General features: G+C 36.9%; 1 protein-coding gene across 1 annotated transcript in view; it reads right to left on the bottom strand.

Moving 5' to 3' along the window:
* R3HDM1 (R3H domain containing 1) overlaps positions 1–21880 on the bottom strand; it is a 139592-nt gene that overhangs the window by 114777 nt on the left and 2935 nt on the right. The window contains exons 3-4 of the mRNA XM_090279494.1: positions 2153–2194; positions 1598–1687 (exon numbers count right to left, since the gene is read on the bottom strand). Coding sequence (XP_090135620.1) covers positions 1598–1687; positions 2153–2194 — 132 coding nt within the window. The remainder of the gene's footprint in view (positions 1–1597; positions 1688–2152; positions 2195–21880) is intronic.

Below are 21880 nucleotides of genomic sequence, written 5' to 3'. Positions count from 1 at the left end.
CTGAATAGGTGTATTCTTTACTCTGATTTGTACAAAGAACTTTTTAAAATTGCTGTTTCAAAAACAATTTTGTTACTGTTTTTTTCAGTGTATCATAACTCTTCAGCCTTATCAACAACCATGCATAAGCCAAATTTAACATTTGAAAATTTCCTCAGGCAATAGTTCTTGGTAAAATATTTTGACTGTATTTCTACTTTTTCTTAGAAAGTCTGTTATTTTATTGCTAAAAATATTTATTTTAGAGAATAAATACATATAGCTCTCTTCTATTTATATAGTTAAATTTTAAATAAGAGTCACAAATAAATTTTGAACCCTATGTTTTTGACACCTGAACACATTTGAAAAGGTAGCTCCACTGTCTTGACATGCCAAGGTTGTGGGTTCGATCCCTAGTCAGGGCACACAGAAGAAACCACCAATGAATACATAAATAAGTGGAACAAAAAAATTGATGTGTGTGTCTCTCTCTCTCAAATCAATCAATAAAAAAAAATTTAAAAAAGAAATTGATTTTTAGACATTTTTACTGACAACAAATAATTATCTTAAAAACCTTTTGCTTGCATTTTGGAAACAAAGAAGTGTTGTGCTTTAAAAAAAAGAGAACATATTCTAAATATGTGACAACTATCTTCAGTATGTATAGTTGGCTTTTGAGGGCACCATCTTCTAAATCAAGGCAAAGCCTAAGTCCTTGCTTGAATCAATAAATGTACATTTGTCATTTATATTTTTTTAAAAAGTACACAACTTTATCATGGCCTCCTCCCCACCCCCTTTAGTCATAACTTCTTAAATAAGCAAAAAGTTGTCTCAATTATTTGGAAACTAACTGATGGGATATATGGAACTTTATGTTGCTTTAACTCATAAAAAGTAGAACAAGCCACTAACACCCAAGGTTATCACTAACAAACATTGGTGAAGTGTCCAAAAATATTTAGTATAAAATGTCCAAATATAACATAAAGCAAAGATCAATCCACAGTTGAGATTAACAGAAAAGTAGTCACAGCATTAAAAATACAAACGGCAAACCGAACTGTTTGCTTGAACCTCAGTAGTTCTATATTTTACAGGCATATACAGAAAAGGAATTAGAAGTTTTAGAGAGACATTAGAGTCAAGCTAATATGAGAATTGGCTTCACCATGCATTGAAGTAAAATGATATATCAAGCAGAAGTCTTGGGTAGTCTCCTCTTCACACACAAGCTGTATCTAACAAATTTATAAAGGCCAAAATCAAAAGGGCAAATTTCACCACAATTACACTAAGTGAAAGTACTACTTTACTACTTTTCCAAAATAACTTACAATTAATTCCCTTAAAGCCATATACCTGGTTAATTATATTATCCCTAAGTTTTTCCAGAGAAAAATCGTACTAAATCTTAGATTGACATGACAAGGTTTTCCCCAACTTTTCATGTGTCTCTTGGGTGCAAGTATTATCAAATCAATTCTCTTAGTAAAAACATACATAACACACACACACATGCACACAAAACTTTTATTTAACCTTATGAAAAAATATTCTCCAGGAGGCAGGTTATTCCACCATGTCTTTAAATAATATATATATTTTTTACCTGGTTCTCCTGTGATAGTTCTGCTGTAGGGGGTGGTGGAGATTCTTCACACACTGCAAGGCTCCGAACTAGCTTTAACTTTGAGCTTGACTAAAGAAAAGTATTTAAAATTAACACTACATTTCACAAATCTAGGGTGTGTATCCAAAAGCCCCCTAATTTCTTAAGTCTTTATAGTTTCTCCACGTATAGGCATAGGTGAAATGTGAAAGTTAAATATGTCATTAATTACCCCTAAAACCCTTTGTTAAGAGGGAAAACAAATAATTGCAGTTTTGAAAATTATAGCAACAGCAAGAATGGAAATAATTCCAATTTCGAAACCTAAAGAATGGTGAGAAAGTCATTTTCTCTATAGATAAAGAACCCGTAGAGATATAAAAGCAATGCACAAAAGCGACTAGGCAAGACAAAAACCCCAAATAAAGCAAAATAAGCTTTCTGCCCCAAACAAAATATGATAAAACTAAACTGAATGCAGTGCTGTATGAAAACAAGAATTCATCAAGCATGAAGGACGGCCCTTGGCATGCCAGCACAAAATATTTACTATACCTTAGACCTTTTTCCTGTCTGTCCAAATGACTGCAATGGCCGCTGAATATACAAGAAAGATTTGTATTAAATTTCATACTGAAACAGAAAGTCTTTTCCTTAATTCATAATCCCAAACCACAGAGAAACTAACTGCACAAAGAATAGAAAATGAAGAAATCAAAGTTGATTTCAAGTAAAAAGTATTGATTCCTCCCAAAAGACACCTACAGAAGGCGCTAAAATCCTTCTGTAAATTGGCCTTTTCTGTAAGTGAGCAAATGACCATAATTTGTTAATTGAGCTAAATGGAACTTATAAGGTAACTTCTTAGGTAGTAGCAAAATAAAATATACTTCTTCAATATTTTATAACATATTATACTTCAGGCAAGGTTAAGAGAGAAAAAACCCACAAAAATCCTAAGGAATTTTTAGTAGCTGTGCTCAGCTAAGTTCAAACTTAGTAAGAGAACGTTGCAAATGCACACTCAGAGTACAACCATTTATCTACTGAGCCTTCTCAACAGTGTCTGAAATACAGCACCAGTTTATCAGTCACAGAATCCTGTTTGCCTGGTCTAGAGTAAGGCAATGAAGCAGATATAAATAAAAGAGGTTAAAGTTCCAATACACATGTTCAGCATGATTGTCAAATCATCAATCACATGACTGGGGAACCCACGGAGGCCACTAGCTCTAGTGTGTGATGCCAGGCTTTGGCTTGGGAAAGCAGCTGAAGTTGTCTGTGAACCAGAGCTAGACAGGTTTTAAACATGCTTTCCTTCCTGTAACCTACTTACAATCTCCCTCTTTAGCCCCAACCGCAAATAGTACAAAGTCCAGGTACATATCATTTACACTAATTAAAGCCAGGGGCCTGGTTTGGTACCAAATATAAAATAGATTAAAAAATCCTTAACATGTAGATTAGTATGTTTCATATTTGAAAAAAGTCATGTCATTCCAACATGCAAAAGAGCCTTCCTTGTAGAACCAATAGAAATGAGAACCTGCAGTACTAGTGTGTCCTGTACCCTATTTTGAGACCCAGCTTTTTAAGACAAGAAGCATTGTATTCTTGGGATTTTGACCCTGGGTTATCCATAGTACATACAAATTAGCAATAAACAAACACAAAAGAAAAGTGGAAAAATAATAAAAATAAATTACTTTCCATAAGAAAATGGCTCATATACACACACACATGGCAATGCTGCCTAAGAGTTTCTGCATGGTGGGATTGCCTTCTGTTTCTTCTTTTCACTCCCTAATTTGTTCAAGAAAATTTGTAATCATAACTCATATCCAAAAACAGGATTAAAAGAAGTTATGCTATATAGAGTAAGGACTTAAAGGAAGAAAAAGTGGGAGAAAATCAATAGGATGCTAGCAAAAAGGCGCAGAAGGGAAAAGAATTTGCGACTTACTCTAATTCTCTGCTTCAATTCCTTAAAATTCTAAGTATCAAGGGTAGAAAACTTTCTATTAAAATTTTTTAAAATAAAAGAGATGATTAACTGACATGTAAAAACTGTATTCATATGCAGAGCTGGATTTAAATTTCTGGCATTGCTTATTAGTAGGTAACCCTCATCAAGCTATTTCAGTTTCCTCTTATCTGTATAAAAGTTCATAGTATTCATACTAATTCTCAAGTTTCTTAAAAAGGTTCAATGAAAAGGTAGATTAAATGGCTTTGTAAAAACTAAAGCACTATATAAATCGGTTACTAAAGGTCAGACATCTAGCATGTCAGAAGACCAATGTCCTACTTCTGCTTACTATGAGATTTAACTTTTAAAAAAACTATGAAATGGGGATTTTGTACATCGTTTCAATAGTAAGTTTAGAATTTTCATAGATTTACACATGCATTTAACAAACTCAGTATTGATTCATAAGGAGCCTTGATGAAAATGAAGATTAAAAGAGACATGAGGGATAAAATTATATCAATATGACTTTATTTAACTAATAATGTTCTGAGTTCCTGCTATACATCAGACATTGTGCCAGAAACTGGGGGTATAAAGATGAATTAAGACACAGTCCCTGGTCTCAGGAATCTCGCAGTCCAGGCTCAGAGTTACTAAATGGTCAAATAGAACGCAAGACCTTTAGAACCTTAGCCCAGTGCACTTTACATAACACCTATAAAAACCTTCTTATGGATCAAATACTACTTATGGTAGAGAGAATTCTAAAGATGGCCTCCCAACACTGGTTATTTAATCAAATGCAATCTCAGTGAGGATGAGGAGGGATTTCAAAGATGTAACTGAAGTCCCAAATCAATTGGTCTTAATGAGATACAGAAATAATCGAGGTGTGTCTGACACAATCAAGGGAGTCCTTTAAAAGAGGATCATATCCTTCAGTTGGGAGTACAAGGGCAAGTCAGATACAAAGTGTGAGAAGAACCTCACACACCAATGCTGGCTTGGAAGATGGAGGGGCTGTGTGAGAAGGGCTGCAGGAAGCCTCTAGAAGCACAGAGGCCCTTGACCAACAGTCAGCCAGGAAACATGGACTTCAGACCTACAACTGCAAGGGGCTGAGCTCTGCCAACAACTGGAAGCAGCCCAAAAGCAAATTCTTCCCCAGTCTTCAGATAAGGGCCCAGTCCAGCCAACACCTTTGATTTCAGCCTCGTGAAACCTTAAACAGAATTTACCTGAGCCCAAACTAACTTCTAATCTATAGACCTAATATCTACAACTGAGGTGATAATTGGGTATTGTTTTATGCCGCTAAGTTGGTGGTAATATGCTATGCAGCAATAGAAAACTAATACACTACTATATAAATAAAGTATAAACTGCCGAAGGCATTATTCAGTAAGTCATTATTTCATTTCAAATAGCAAATTACATAATATATCAGAAAACTTACCATCCACACACAGATGCACAGTAAATCAGAGAAGACAAATTGTTTATTAAAGAAAGTAGTCTTTGTTTTATATTTTTGGCATCAATTTAGAAGTTAGATTTGGCTCTAAATAAAAATAAAATTATTTTAAAAATGGATTTTATAATTTAAACCTCATCTTTCACTTTATCCCAAGTTTTTAACATTTTAACCATTTTCAAGTGTACAGGTTAGTGGTATTAAACACATTCATAATGTTGTGCAACCATCACCACTTCCATGAACTCTTTTCATCTTGTAAAACTTAAACTGTACCCATTAAACATAATTCCCATTCTCCTCTCCTCCCCAGCCCCTGGCCACCGCCGTTCTATTTTGTCTCTATGATTTTGACTATGCTAAGTACCTGATGTAAGTCAAATCATATAATATAATACTATGTCTTTTATGGGCTGGCTTATTTCATTTAGCATAATGACCTCAAGGTTTATCCATGTTGTAGCATACTGCAAAATTTCCTTCCTTTTAAAGGACAAATAATATTGAATATTTGAGGGTGAACACTGGGTTGGCCAAAAAGTGTTTAATTTCTTCCATAAAATAAGACATATTTTTCATTTTCATAATCTTATTGATTTGGATATTCTGAGTGTGTTGGCTATCTCCTGTGTGGTATCATGTTGATTGTTCTCAGTTAATATCTCAATTTGATTGCTACTAACTTCATCTGGTCACTAGACCATGGAGCATCATCCAGTGAGAGATCTCCAGCACTAAACTTCACAAACCACTTCTGACATGTTTGATCAGTTACAGCACCTTCTCCATCCACTGCACATATCTTTTATTTATGTATTTTTTTTGTTTCAGTTGGGTTTTTACCTTTCTTGAAATAAAAAAGCATAATATGCTGAAAATGTTGTGTATTTCCTTCCACCTTTAGTAGTTAAAATGTCTACACAAAAATTCACCAACTTTGAGAGTTGTTTTTTAAATGCACACTGATATGACTTCTGTAACAATACAATCTAACAAATTGTTTGAAATGAAGTTAAAGACAACTAAGTGTTACTAGATTCATCTTACCGAAAAAACTAAACTAAATTTTGGGCCAACCCAGTATTACTTAATAATGTTCAATACAATGAAATATCCATTCATCTGTTGAGAAATGCATTTGGGTTGATTCCATGTTTTAGCTGTTGTAAATAACGCTGCTATGAACATAGACGTACAAATATCTCTTCCAGATTTCAGCAAATGTTTTAGCATCTACACGACTCAGGAAAGAAAGTTTGAGTGTATTGTAATATGCGCTGAAACACACAGATGCTGCTTTCGCAGTAGTGAGACCAAATGAGGTTGGGAAAGGTCGTGAGTGAAGCAGCATGGTGCTCTGAAAAAAGCACATGGAGGTAGGGTAGGTCTGAGTCCTGGCCATGCCACTGCTCTCCAGGCGACCTTGGCAATTCATTTCTATGAGTGTAGGTCTCTGGAAAATGGGACAGTTGCTCAGATCAATTTTGAAAACTTTTTAGCTGTGCCTCTGAATTCTATGACTCAAACTCCAAAATAGTCGATCAGTACCTTGGGCTCCTCTTGCCAACTCAGGGTCTTTTTCAGAAGCCATTCATCTAATGGATAACAGAGGGCATCCCTCTCTGGTGCTTTTCTTCCTTCCATGATGGTGGTGGTGGTGATGATGACAACCTCCACAGATGTCCCTGATTTTAAAATGGGACTAGGTATGGCACTAGGTATGGAGCTCACTGATAATCATGCCTCAGACCTTGGTGTTAACTCTTCTTGAAAATGCCACAGTCCCTCTCTGGTAAAAAGTGAACTGGCTCAGTGGCTTTCTCCCCATTTTCTGTGGGGCCAAAATCAGCCTGTCACTGCTCTTTGGCTGTATGTTTCTGTTGTCATGTCATAAGAAGGCCTGTGCTCTTGGAAGATGACCAAGAGGCAAGTGGTCCAGTTTCCCTAATCAATTGATTAGAGTAGCTTCCACAGCTTAATGGTTTTCTTCACCAGTAGTGCTGTTTTTCTTAAGCATCTTAGACCCTGACTGTTCAAAGTACTGCCCCAAAGGCCTGTCCATGGGCAACTGGCATCACCTGGAAGCTTGCTGAGATGCAAAATTTTGGGGGTTTACTCCACACCTCCTTGTCTGTTATGTGGTTTTGCAGTCTTCCCCCTTTGCCCTCCTTAAAGTTGTTAACTTTAAAAGGCTCTGGTAGCTTTGACTCCTTGGCCCCTTCCCTCTTTGATGTGCATTTTGTAGGAAATACCCCTGCGAGGCAGGGGTATCTTGGAGGCGGAGATGGGGACTGAGAAAGCCCTCCTGGGTGGATTCTTTAGTGTCATATCTAAGGAATCATTGCCAAATCCAATGCCATGAAACTTCTTCCCCATGTTTTCTTTAAGACTCATTTTAGCTCTTAAATTTTCTGTTAACTTTTATATGTGGTGGTAGGTAAAGGTCTGACTTCATTCTCTTGCACATGGATATAGTTTCCCCAGCATCATTTGTTGAGAAGATTTGTCCTTTCTCCATAGTCTTGGCAACCTTATAAAAATTCACTTGACCACATATGCATGGTTTTATTTCTGGACTCTCTATTCTACTTCATTGGTCAATATTGTCTGTCTTTATGCTAGCACCACACTGTTTTGCTTACTGTAGCTCTGTGGTTAAGTTTTGAAATCGTACATGTGAGCCCTCCAGTTTTGTTCTTTTTCAACTCTTTTGGCTACTCCAGGTCCCTTGAGATTTCATATAAATTTTAGAGTGGGTTTTTCTACTTCTGCAAAACAAAAAAAAGTCATTTGGACTTTGATAGGGATTTCACTGAATTTGTGAATTTCTTTGGGTAGTACTGAATTTTAACAATATTAAGTCTTCCAATACATGAACATGGGATGTGTTTCCATTTCATTATACAAGTCTTTTACCTCCTTCATTAATTCCTAAGTATTTTGTTCTTTTAGATACTACTAGATGCTATTGTAAATGGTATTGCTTTTGTAATTCTCTTCAGATTGTTCATTGTATAGAAATGCAACGGTTATTTTTGCATGTTGACTCTTTATCCTGCTACTTTATTGAATTCATTTATTAGTTCTAACAGTATTTTTGTTGAACTTCAGGGTTTTCTACACATAAGACTGCCATCTGCAAAAAGAGTTAATTTTACTTCTTCCTTTCTAATTTGGATGTCTTTTATTTCCTTTTCTTGCTTAGTTGCTCTAGATAGAATTTTCACTATTATGCTAAACAGACATGGTGAAAGCAGGCATCCTTTCCTTGTTCTTGTCTTAGAGGAAAAGCTTCCAGTCTCTTATCATTAAAATTAAAAAAAAAAATTATTTACTTAATTTTATTGTTTGTGCTATTACAGTTGTTCCCACTTTTTTTTCCTTTTCCCTCTTCCACCCAGCCCCACTCTTCTGCCCACCCCCCATTATTATTGTTTGTGCGTATGGCTTATGCATAAATGTTCTTTGGCTAATCCCTTCAGTCTTCCATCATTGAGTATGATGTTCAATGTGGATTTTTCATGTACGTCTTTTATTATGTTGAGGTGATTCTCTTCTATTTCTAGCTTTATGAATGTTTTGATCATAAAAGGGTGCTGTTTTCCGAAATGCTTTTTCTGTATCACTTGAGCTCATCAGATTTTTCCCCCCTTTCATTCTCTTAATATGTATTGTATTGATTGTTCTTAATTAATCTTAAACCTCCCTTACATTCTAGAAATAAATCCCACTTGGTCATGGTGTACAGTCCTTTTAATACGGTAAGTATTTTGTTGAAGTTTTTGCCTCACTGTTCATAAGGGATATTGGTTTGTAGTTTTCTAGTACGGTCTTTGTTTGGATTTGGTATCTGCATAATGCTAGCCACAAAGAATGAATTAGGAATTATTTTCTCCTCTTTAATTATTTTGTAAAAGTTTGAAAAGAACTGGTATTTGTTCTTTAAATGTTTGGTAGAATTCACCTGTGAAGCATCAGAGCCACAAATTTCTTCTGTTGGGAGATAAAAAAAAAAAAGATTTAATTTATTTTTTAGAGAGAGGGGAAGACAAGGAGAAAGAGGCGAAAAACATTGGTGCAAGAGAAACGTTGATAGGATGCTTCTTGCATACCCCCAACTGGGGACGTGGCCTGCAACCCAGGCATGTGCCTTGACCAGGGATAGAACTGGCAACTTCTCGGTTCACAGATTGGTGCTCAACCCACTGAGCTACATCAGCCAGGAGGACTGGGTAATTTTTTGATTACTGCTTCAATCTTCTTACTAGTTATGGGTCTATTATCCATTTCTTCATGACTTAGTCTTGGTAGGTTTTGTGCTTCTAGGAATTTGTCCATTTCATCTAGATTACCCAATTTGGGGGCATACGCTTGTTCATTTACCCTCCTATAATCCTTTTTATTTTGGTAGTAATGTCCCCACTTTCATTTCTTATTTTAGTAATGTAAGTCTTCTCTATTATTTCAGTCCATCTAGGTAAAGGTTTGTCACTTTTGTTTATCTTCTTGAAAAACCAACTTTTGGATTCATTGATTTTTCTCTATTGTTTTGCTTTCCACTTTTAACAGAATTTCATTGTCAAAGTAAAAATTTAACAACTTGTTTAAGATATTTACTACTCCAGAAAGATGCTAATTAAATTAGAATTGAGAAGGCTTATGGACAAAGACCCCGATTTATAATTTACATTGTTTGACAATGACATATTGGACAAGAACTAGGCCAATAAATGAGTACAGAATATTAAACATCCTTAATGGAATTTCAGTTAGAAATGGATTATTAATCTATTGTCAGAGCTACTCAGTACTAGTCTGGAGAAAAACTGAGGTTTAATAATAAATGGTTAAGGTGTAATATTACAATACACATAGGCTGTTTTTAAATTTACTGCCCTGCAGATCTCAGAGTAAAGAGAAACAAACATGTTTACTAATTTCAGTATTTTGGTCTTTTGTTTACAATAAAGGAACTTTATAAACAGATTTAAATTTCACTTCAGAATACGAATCTAAAAGAATCCTCAAAACATGATCTCTACCTTAATTGCTACTCCAAACCAGAGAGCTTTACAAATAATAACAAAAGAAACAAAAACTAAATCTATGTAGTCAACTTCATATTAAGGGATCATATATAGGTTTCATTTGCTATTGTTTCTTTGCTTATCTTGTGTCTTTGATCTAATATTTTCAGTAACTTTCTTTGCCTATGTTGGATGTATTTAATGTTTCTTTATGATCAAAGAAAGAAAAACAGAAGTACTGACATCATAAACCATGAGATTTACTGTATTGCTAAGAAATAACAATAACCCTTGAGTTACATTGAGTGGTAGTATAAAAATAACCACCACTTACTATCACTCAACTAAAAGGAAATAAAACTTATTTCAAAAAGAGGATCAACTATCACTGTAATTATTATGAACAAAATAAATTGTAATGGCTGACAACTTTCAACTAAAACCCTTGATAACCTTGAAGAGCTTACAAATTCTCACTATTTTTCAAGGTAACAGTAAGGATTAATAGTAAGTATGTGGGAGAAGATAATGAATTAAAGTGTTATATATCTAGCTAAAGATCAGAAGCAGCGAAAATGACAGAAGGCCAGGCTGATAATTTCTACTGAATAACAAAAGAATCAAGTTTTCTGAGTTGGGATAGCAGAGTTTTTTAAAATTTGAACTCATTAAATATTAATAAAAGACAACAAATGTAAAGCTACAGATAGGGAACTTAATACGAAGAACAAAAACTACTGCACTGCAATTTATGGGAGCTTATTTCAAGAAATAATTTTTACTTATTACCAAAGGAAAAATCTATGTTGCATGACAATAAAGGGACCAATTTGAGGAGCCACATAACAATATGGCCAGTTGTGCTACTGCTAATAATAAATAAAACAATTATGATGATTATAAGCATTATATTATTGATAGCATCTACTATTGTAAGGCTCTAATTATGTACAAGATACATTACATACATCATTTTTGTGTTAAATAAATAGGAAAATAGTTAGGATTTGAATGATTTTATATAGACAGGCTTTTAATCCTTTAAACAAAAACTTAAAAAAAAAAGATTTTATTTGTTTATTTATAGAGAGAGGGGAACGGAAGGAGAAAGAGGAGAGAAACATCAATGTGTGGTTGCCTTTCGTGTGCCCCCTTCTGGGGAGGAACCCGGCCCACAACCCAGGCATGTGCCCTTACTGGGAATCAAACTGGTGAACCTTTGGTTTGCAGGTCAGCGCTCAATCCACTGAGCCACATCAGCCAGAGCTAAACAAAACCTTTTTTTGCATGTTTCATCAATTAAAAAATTTGATCCCCATATATCTCACTGTTGGAGAAGTACAGCCTGCACCCTGAGTTTTTCCAATAACATTATATTGGCATTGCTTTCTTGCCCCTTACTTGCCCTATCCTTCCCTTTTTAAAGAAATGCATTAGAACTTGGGGGAATACAAGATATAAAAGTCTCCTTTTAATTATCAAAGGGCTTATGAGAGAAACTAAGAATATACTAAACACCTACTTCAAATGATTATAAAAATAGAAAATTCACTCATATATATCAGAAGCTGTACATGCATCCTGCACACTGAGCATAATTAACAAAAATCAGTTCTCATATATCCTTCACAACAAGGGTTACCAACACAATTTGGACTGGTCATCCTATTGTTCAATAAATAGTCTAGGGGAGAGGGATCATTGTTTCAACTTTTCCAAAATATGTTTTGAATTGTGTTTATATGCACATACATACAGATGAATACGCCTAGACAAAGTATTTGTTAAGTACAAAGATAAAATTGAAGAAAAAAGGGAAAGTTGAGTTTGAATCTTTAGTAAGTAAAAAGGACACAAGATTCCTAATTTTATATTTCAAATGACAGTACAAATTAACACAAGCAATTTACCTAAATTTAATCTGAGAAATCTATCCCTGAGAAAAATCAAACATCAGAGGCCACAGAAATAAGTTATACCAAAAAAGAAAAAAAAAGAAGGCAGCAATCCTCACTCCACTTACCCTATGGTTAAAGATTAGTAGTAGTCTAACATATTAAATTTTCTCTGGATTTAGAAACCTGATACCTCACCACCTGAATCTTTCAAATACTTAATGATCATAGAAAGTCTAACTTATAATTTAAAATTTGCAAAAGAAATAGTATGTGGCAATAGAAAAGTTGCTAAGGAAAAACCCTTTTCACAATTATTTGGAACCATCCAAGGTAATGTCTAATGTTTGCCGGCCTCTCTCTTGTTTTATGAAATTATTTTTTATGTAAATGCTATTCTTGACACATGAAAGTCATAAGATTTCCTCACAGTATTAAAGAAGCTATGGCAACCTCTCATTTAAAAATGGGTACTTCGCCCTGGCTGGTGTGGCTCAGTGGGTTTTGGGTCACTGGCTGATGGTCACTGGTTCGATTCCCAGTCAGGGAATATGCCTGGGTTGAGGACCAGGTCCCCAGGTGGCAGTGCGCGCGTGGTAGCCAATAGATGTTTCCCTCTCTTTCTCCCTCCCTTCCCCTCTCTCTAAAAATAAATAAAATCTTAAAAAAAATAAGTTTGTCTAAATAAAATACTGAGGGGATGATCAGGAAATTAAGATTTGAAAATGGATGAAATATATGCTTCTTTAGGTAAACATTGCAATTATCCTAAATCATTTGAAATGTTACTATGCTGAAGCAAGACAACACAAATAAGTTATATTCATGCTAGCTGACTTTCAGAATGACAGAAAATAAATAAATATATTGGTTTATTCAAAATTCTTAATAGGAAACCTACATTAATTGGCACACACATCTAAATTTAAAATTAAACTTTTAGGCAGTATCTTAGAGGTACAAAAGGAAGATGAACTACCTAGCAGTATGTCAGAAGAAAAGACATTTCATAATAGTAACTTCATAGTAAGTTAAAAGGTAACTTCAGTTGACTTTATTTTACATCATCTAAGGTAAATTATTTTTCTAGTTTTATCTATTTCCATTTCTAATATCCATTACTTAAATTTCTTCTGTTTAAGTTATTTCAACTCTAACCTCTTGCCAGACACCTGGCATGGAGGCATCTTGAACCTCAAAAAATTCTAAGCAGAGTAAATAGTCCCACATGTGTTAAATTCTTAATAAACATTTGAATAAGCAATGCATACAGCATTCAATGGATTAACATAAATGGAATTCTCATATTCTCTGTTCCTCCTTCCAATCTTTACAGTCACCATGCTATATGGAACATGATGTCAGAGACCACACCCATTTTTTTCTTTAACTACGTTCTTTTTTTGGCATAGGTTTTCAGTAAGTGTTTGGAGAATGCATGAAATTTTCCTGCAATATAAACAACTGGATCACACTACAGTGACCCATCTGATAGCAGTCATCAGAACGTGTTTGTGCTTATACACAAGAGCAACACAACAGACATGGTAGAAAATATAAGAATCCAAATTATTCCCTTGTTGATAAGCAAAACCTGGAAGAGTGAACATCAGGTATAGAAAAGAGACTAAAGGAAAATCTTTTAGTATTTCAATCACAAATGGGATAGAATTGTAGCAGATTTTCTCTGATTCAATCAGGATTCTGGCATGCTGCCATCACTGAGTGTACTGATTGCTGGCATGGCAATGTTTTATTTTAAAAAGTGCTATTATTAAAAAAGACTAGAAAAATATATTATTCTTCCCAATTTCTTAGATAATTATCACTTGACTACACTTAATTGGTGGGGTCTAAACGCTTTTTAATAGGTGTATGAGTTCCTATCATTTTTAATACATTTCTGGCACATAATGGGGGGGGGGCGGGCATTGACTGAATAAATGAAATAACTTCTAAAAGAACCTTCTTTTGGAGGAGGTAAGATGGCGGAGGAGTGAGGAGAGGCTGAGGTTTCAGGCTCCCGAGACTCTTCTGCAGTTTGGGCTAACTGCAGACAGAACATCACAGTGAGCAGCTGGACACTGGCAGGAGTCGAGCCAAGGAACTGCTGGATTAGAGAAAATCCATCTGGGAACAACCTGTTTAGTGAGGATAGAGGAGAAAAAGGGGACGAAACAGGATTCCTGACTGGGGCGGCTGCCCGAGCTGCGGCGGGAAGCACACAAAGGATTTTTGGCGACCACAGGCTGCCCCGGAGAGGAGTCAGGCGGAGAGCAGATCTCTGCCCGCTGGCAGAGACGGGACTCGACCAAGTGGCATTGGCGCTGAAGGACAGGAGACAGTGTGCTGCCGGGCAAGTGAGAAGATAATTCTCCTTTATATTTTTCTCTAGTGGACGATGGAGAGGGGAGGAAAGTTTGGGGGTGGTAGGCCGTTCTGGAGGAGCCCAGGTGCAGAGGCGCGCTCATCCACTCCCTAACCCTACCCTTGGGTCCCGGGGGCGCACATAGGGAAGTGCTCTCACTCACTGGCCCAGGTGCGCGGTGCCTTGAGTCCAGGCGTCCCTCGGACACTCCCCAACGGACATAAGATCAGTGCCCCTACGGGCACAGGGAGGGCCCACTGAACACGCAGAGGACTGTGCACAGACACCCCTAGACAGCTCCCGTGGGCGCAGGGCCCCAGGCCGGAAAGCAGACCACTAGTGCAGGCTCTGTTTGTGCCCGCCCAGACGGGTGAGGGAAGGCGGGCGGCTGCAGCACGGGAACAGCGGGAGGCGGTGACCCACGGACGCTCGCTTCCACTGAGCACAAGTGTCCGGGGCCCGTCCTGAGAGACGAGAGACCAACTCCCGGAGCTCGGCTCAGCGGGACTGAGGGCACGGGGCGGCGCGAGAGCGCGAAAGCACCTCAGCCCGGGGTCAGTGGGCGCCAATCCCGGGGAAAGCTCTCGGGCCGCCCGCGAGTGCAGGGACGCGCGCAGGGGCACCTCAGCGCGAACGCGGAACCGCCGCAGCCCAGCGACAGCAGGAGCCAATCCCGGGGAAAGCGCTCGGGCCGCCCGCGTGGGCAGGGACGCCCGCAGGGACACCTCGGCGCGAACGGGGAACCACCGCGGCCCGGCAGCAGTGGGCTCCAACAGCGGGGCAAACTCTTGGGCCGCCCGAGCGCGCAGGGGCTCGCGTGCAAGGGCTCAAGCGCAAGGGCACCTCAACTGGCTCCAGCGGGCAGCAAGGGAGCGCGCAGTGCCGGCAACCGCGGGCGCGCACCATAGCGGCAACCGGGGGCGCACACCAGTCCTGCAAAAAACAAGAACCTCTGACCTGCCACACTAGACCAGCTGCGGACCCAGAAAAAGAAGGTAACACACCAAGGCTAAAACGGAGTAAAAACATCGCTTTTTTTTTTTTTTTCCAAATTTTTTCTCCCAAATTTTTTCTCCCTTGTTCTATCTTTCTTCTTATTTATTTCTTTTCTTTCCTTCTTTCTTTATTCTTTTCCTGGGGTTTTTTGGGGGGGTTTTTTGGGGGTGTTTTTGGGGGGATATATATATATTTTTTTTTCAATTTTTTTTCTCTCTTTTTTCTTAATTTCTTTCTTCTTTATTCTTTCTTTTCTATCTTTCTTTGTTCCTTTCTTTCTTACCTTTTGGGGTTTTTTTGGGGGGGGTTGTGGTAAATTTTTTATTTTCTTCTCTTTCTCTCTTCTTTTCTTTCTTCTATTTTCTTGGGGATCTTTTTGGGGGGTGTTTTTCCTTCACCTCTTCCAATAATAACAAACTTTATCTCTAACGTGTTGCATATAACCTCTCCTTCTCATCCTTTCTCTTTAATCGTTGTTTATTCGTTTGTGTGTCTAGCTTAGCCCCCCTATCACTCTAAATAATATAATTACTATATAAATCCAAATACAATACAATCCCACTTTCTTACTGTAATATGTATTTTTCTATCCTTTTCTTCTATTTTTATTAACATACAATGTAAATATTACTAACTGCCTTGCACAGTCTCAAATATTATTAATCTATCACCCCCTCTATCAAAAATTATATTTTTCCTCCCCCAAAACAACTCTTATCTATTCTTCTTGTAGTATAAAAGCTCAAATCTCTTTACATTTATATTAATACGGGCTAGTTGGCTAACGATAGCAGGATAGAGTGGGGGATACTTTTTGAGGGTGTGGGTCTCCTGCCTGGGCTGTGTGTTTATGTCTTTAACAGCATATCCACAAAAGAACTCAAGACAAAGCGGATAGAGTGATTCTCAACCAACTAGCCAGAAGGAAGATCCTATCAAAGAACATCTGAAATATAACCGAACAGCATAAACAAACGACATAAAGGGTAACTCAAGAACATCAGGCTCAGGATATCAAAGAGACTGCACCACTGAAACTCCCAGACCTTCGATAAAGAATATTACACCACAAAGGAGGGAAGTCAAAGCAGACTACCCCCCCCACCAAAAAAAAAAAAAAAAAAAACCCCAATAAATAAATAAATAAATAAAAACAAAAAGAATCCAACATGGTAAGACGCAAAAATAACCCCTCAATGAAAAGAAAAGAGGAATCCTCAGAAAGAGAGATAGATGAAATAGACATAGCCCAAATGTCAGACATGGAATTCAAAACAATGGTGGTAAAGAAGCTCAATATACTTGACATCCTTAAAATCAACTATGACAACCTTCAAGGAAGTTACCACCAGCTCCAAGAAAATTACAGGGAACTTGCAGAGAACTACACCAGCATAAAAAAAGACATAGAAATTGTTAACAAGAACCAGGAAGAACTTAAGAATACAATCTCTGAACTGAAAAACACAGTAGAATCAGTCAAAAGCAGACTAAATGAAGCTGAGGATCGGATTAGTGAGTTAGAAGATAATGTAGAGAAAAACTCCCAGACAATACAGCAAAATGAAAAACGATTGAAAAAATATGAACAAGATGTAAGGGAATTACAGGATAGCATTAGAAAAAATAATTTAAGAATCATCGGAATACGAGAGGAAGAAGAAAAGGAACATGGAATTGAAAATCTGATAGGAGAAATAGTGACAGAAAATTTTCCGAACCTGATGAGAGAAAAAGCTATGCAAGTCCAAGAAGCACTGAGAGTTCCAATCAAGAGGAACCCCCAAAAACCCACTCCAAGGCACATCATAGTTAAAATGGCAACATTCCAAGACAAAGAGAGAATCCTAAAAGCAGCAAGAGAAAAGCAGCAAATAACATACAAGGGAGCTCCGATAAGGCTATCAACTGATTTCTCAACAGAAACATTACAAGCCAGAAGGGAATGGTCAAAAATATTTCAAGCAATGAAAAACAAAGGCCTACAACCAAGAATACTCTACCCAGCAAGACTCTCATTCAAAATAGAAGGTGAAATAAGGAGTTTCTCAGACAAAGGAAGACTGAAAGAATACATCTCCACCAAACCAGCATTGCAAGAGATGCTAAAGGGAGTGTTCTAAGAAAAAAGAAGGAAAAAACAAGAGAGGAGAGGAACAGAGGTACAAAGGGAAATGAATAAATACACGTCAATAATAACCTTAAATGTAAATGGATTAAATGCTCCCATTAAAAGACATAGGGTAACGGAATGGATAAGAAAACAGGATCCACATATTTGCTGTCTACAAGAAACACACCTGAAAACAAAAGATTTACACAGACTGAAAGTAAAGGGATATAAAAAAATATTCCAAGCAAACGGACCGGAAAAAAAAGCCGGGGTAGCAGTTCTCATATCACACAAAATGGATTTCAAAGCAAGGACAATAAAAAGAGACAAAGAAGGACATTTCATAATACTTAAAGGAACAATCCATCAAGAAGATATGACTTTGATAAACATATATGCACCCAACATAGGAGCATCCAAATACATAAAGCAAATACTAGAAGACCACAAAAAGGATATCAACAACAACACACTCATAGTAGGGGACTTCAACACTCCATTATCAACAATAGACAGATCATCAAAGCAAAGAAACACCAAGGATATACAGGCATTGAACAACACACTAAACCACATGGATCTAACTGATATATATAGAACTTTTCACCCCAAAGAAGCAAAATATACATTCTTTTCAAGTGCACATGGGACATTTTCAAAGATAGACCACATGATAGGTCACAAAACAAGCCTCAACAAATTCAAGAAAATTGAAATCATATCAAGCATCTTTTCAGATCACAATGCCTTGAAACTAGAAATCAACCTCAGAAAAAAAAATCAAAGACACCCAAACTCATGGAGATTGAATAACATGCTATTAAATAATGAATGGGTTAATAATGACATCAAAGAAGAAATCAAGAAATTTTTAGAAACTAATGATAATGAGCACACAACAACCCAAAATCTGTGGGACACAGCAAAAGCAGTCCTGAGAGGGAAGTTTATAGCAATACAGGCATATCTGAAAAGGCTAGAAGAATCTCAAATAAAAAACCTAACCACAATGCTACAAGAACTAGAACAACAATGACAAACAAAGCCTAGGGCAAGAAGAAGGAATGAAATCATCAAGATCAGAGCAGAACTAAATGACACAGAGACTAAACAAACAATCCAAAAGATCAACAAAACTAGGAGCTGGTTCTTCGAAAAAATCAACAAAATCGACAAGCCTCTAGCCAGTCTAATCAAGAAAAAAAGAGAGAAGACACAAATAAACAAAATCAGAAATGAAAGAGGAGAAATCACGACTGATACCTCAGAAATACAAATGATAGTTAGAAATTACTTCAGACAACTGTATGACAAGAAATTTGACAACCTAGAAGAAATGGACAAATTTCTAGAAACATACAACCTTCCAAAACTGAATCAAGAAGAAGTGGAAAGTCTCAACAAACCAATAACAAAAAAGGAAATTGAAACAGTAATCCAAAATCTCCCAGCACACAAAAGCCCTGGACCGGATGGCTTCACAGGCGAATTCTACAAAACATTCAGGGAAGAACTAACTCCTATCCTCCTCAAACTGTTCCAAAAAATCCAAGAAGAGGGGAAAATCCCAAACTCTTTCTATGAAGCCAGTATTATCCTAATCCCCAAACCAGGTCAAGACACAACAAAGAAAGAAAACTATAGGCCAATATCACTGATGAACATCGATGCTAAAATCCTCAATAAAATATTGGCAAACAGGATCCAGCAATACATCCAAAAGATCATACATCATGATCAAGTGGGCTTCATTCCAGGGATGCAAGGATGGTTTAATATTCACAAATCAATAAATATAATACATCACCTAAACAGAATGAAAGACAAAAATCACATGATCATTTCAATAGATGCAGAAAAAGCATTTGATAAAGTACAACACCCATTTATGATGAAAACACTCAACAAAATGGGAATAAAGGGAGCATATCTTAACATAATTAAGGCTATATATGAGAAGCCTGAGGCCAACATCATACTCAATGGACAAAAACTGAAAGCATTCCCCCTGAACTCAGGAACTAGACAAGGTTGTCCACTCTCTCCACTCCTTTTCAACATAGTGTTGGAAGTCCTAGCCACAGCAATCAGACAAGAAAAAGAAATAAAAGGCATCCAATTTGGGAAAGAGGAAGTAAAACTTTCATTATATGCAGATGACATGATAGTATACCTAGAAAATCCTATAAACTCCACTAAAAGACTACTCGATATAATAAGTGAATTTGGCAAAATCGCAGGGTACAAAATAAATATACAGAAATCTAAGGCATTTCTGTACACCAACAATAAAATAGCAGAGACAGAGACAAAAAAGAAAATACCATTTACTATAGCAACAGGAAAAATAAAGTACCTAGGAGTAAACTTAACCAAAGAGATAAAAGACCTGTACTCTGAAAATTACATAACATTGAAGAAAGAAATTAAGGAAGAAACAAATAAATGGAAGCAAATACCATGTTCTTGGATGGGAAGAATCAACATCATCAAAATGGCCATACTACAAAAAGCAATTTACAGATTCAATGCAATCCCTATTAAAATACCAATGACATATTTCACAGACCTAGAACAAATACTCCATAAATTCATATGGAACCAAAAAAGACCCCGAATAGCAAAAGCAATCTTGAGACAGAAGAACACAGCAGGAGGAATCACGACACCAGATATCAAACAATACTACAAAGCCACTGTGATCAAAACAGTATGGTACTGGCATAAGAACAGACATATAGATCAATGGAACAGAATAGAGAGTCCAGAAATAAACCCAGGCCTCTATGGTCAACTAATCTTTGATAAAGGAGGAAGGAACATAAAATGGAGTGAGAAGAGCCTCTTTAACAAATGGTGCTGGGAGAACTGGATAGGGACCTGCAAAAAAATGAAACTAGACCACCAACTTACACCACACACAAGAATAAACTCAAGATGGATCAAAGACTTAAATGTAAGCCGTGACACCATAAAAGTCCTAGAGGAAAACATAGGCAAGAAAATATCAGACATCTCACGTAACAATCTCTTCACGGATACATCTCCTAAAGCAAGAGAAATAAAGGAAAAAATAAATAAATGGGATTACATCAAACTGAAGAGTTTCTGCTCAGCAAAAGAAAACATCAGCAAGATGAAAAGGAAACCAACCATATGGGAAAACATATTTGCCAATGACATCACAGACAGGGGACTGATTTCCAAAATATATAAAGAGCTGATATGACTCAACATCAAGAAAACAAACAACCCAATTAAAAAATGGGCAAGGGACCTGAACAAACACTTCTCCGAAGAGGACATACAGAAGGTCCATAGACACATGAAAAAATGCTCAACATCATTAGCCATCAAATAAAAACCACAATGAGATACCACTTTACACCTGTCAGAATGGCCATCATCAACAAATCAACAAGCAACAAGTGCTGGCGAGGATGTGGAGAAACGGGAACCCTACTGCACTGTTGGTGGGAATGCAGACTGGTGCAGCCACTATGGAAAAAGTATGGTATTTCCTCAAAAGATTAAAAATGGAACTGCCTTTTGAACCAGCAACTCCAATACTAGGATTATACCTGAAGAATCTTGAAACACCAATTCAAAAGAACTTATGCATGCCTATGTTCATTGCAGCACTGTTTACAATAGCTAAGTGCTGGAAACAACCTAAGTGCCCATCTGTAGATGAGTGGATCAAAAAACTGTGGTACATTTACACAATGGAATACTATGCAGCAGAAAGAAAGAAGGAACTCCTGCCATTTGCAACAACATGGATGGAACTAGAGAGAATTATGCTTAGTGAAATAAGTCAGGCAAAGAAAGAAAAATACCATATGATATCACCTAATACAGGAAACTAAAGAACAACACAAACAAAGGAACTAAATAGAACAAAGAGCAGAATAGCAGTCAATAGGGGGGAGGGGAGAGGGAGAGAAGTGGGATAAGGGAAGGGTTTAGTCAAAGAACCTGTATAAAAGACTCATGGACATGGACAACGGGGAGGGATATGATTGCGGGAGAGGGGGTGGGTTGGGTGGGGGAGAGAAATTAGGGGAAAAGGGGACAACTGTAATTGAAAAACCAAAATTAAAAAAATATATATATAAAAAAAAATAAAAGAACCTTCTTTATTTATCATAAAAAAATGAAGGTATAATTTTTGGCATGTAGCCCTCAAGGTCTGTAGGATATAGAATAAATGAAGAATATTTTCTCCAGAAGTAGAATTCTTTATTTATAGGATTAAACTAAAACAGAAGTGTTAAACAGTATTTTAAGATAACTTTTTGTGGTAGGTTGAAGGTCTTTCCTATTGACAGGCACAGTCTAATTTCCCTTCCTTTCAATCTGGGCTGGCTTTGACATGTATCATCAAAAGACAGAAGACAACTGTGGAAGTGACATTCTGGGACCTCTGAGCCTAGTC

This window comes from Furipterus horrens, unplaced genomic scaffold (assembly GCF_987537825.1).
Source record: "Furipterus horrens unplaced genomic scaffold, mFurHor1.1.pri manual_scaffold_1, whole genome shotgun sequence".
Lineage (NCBI taxonomy): Eukaryota > Metazoa > Chordata > Mammalia > Chiroptera > Furipteridae > Furipterus > Furipterus horrens.
The sequence above is the reverse complement of the archived record's forward strand: the minus strand, read 5'-3'. Positions and strand labels throughout refer to the sequence as shown.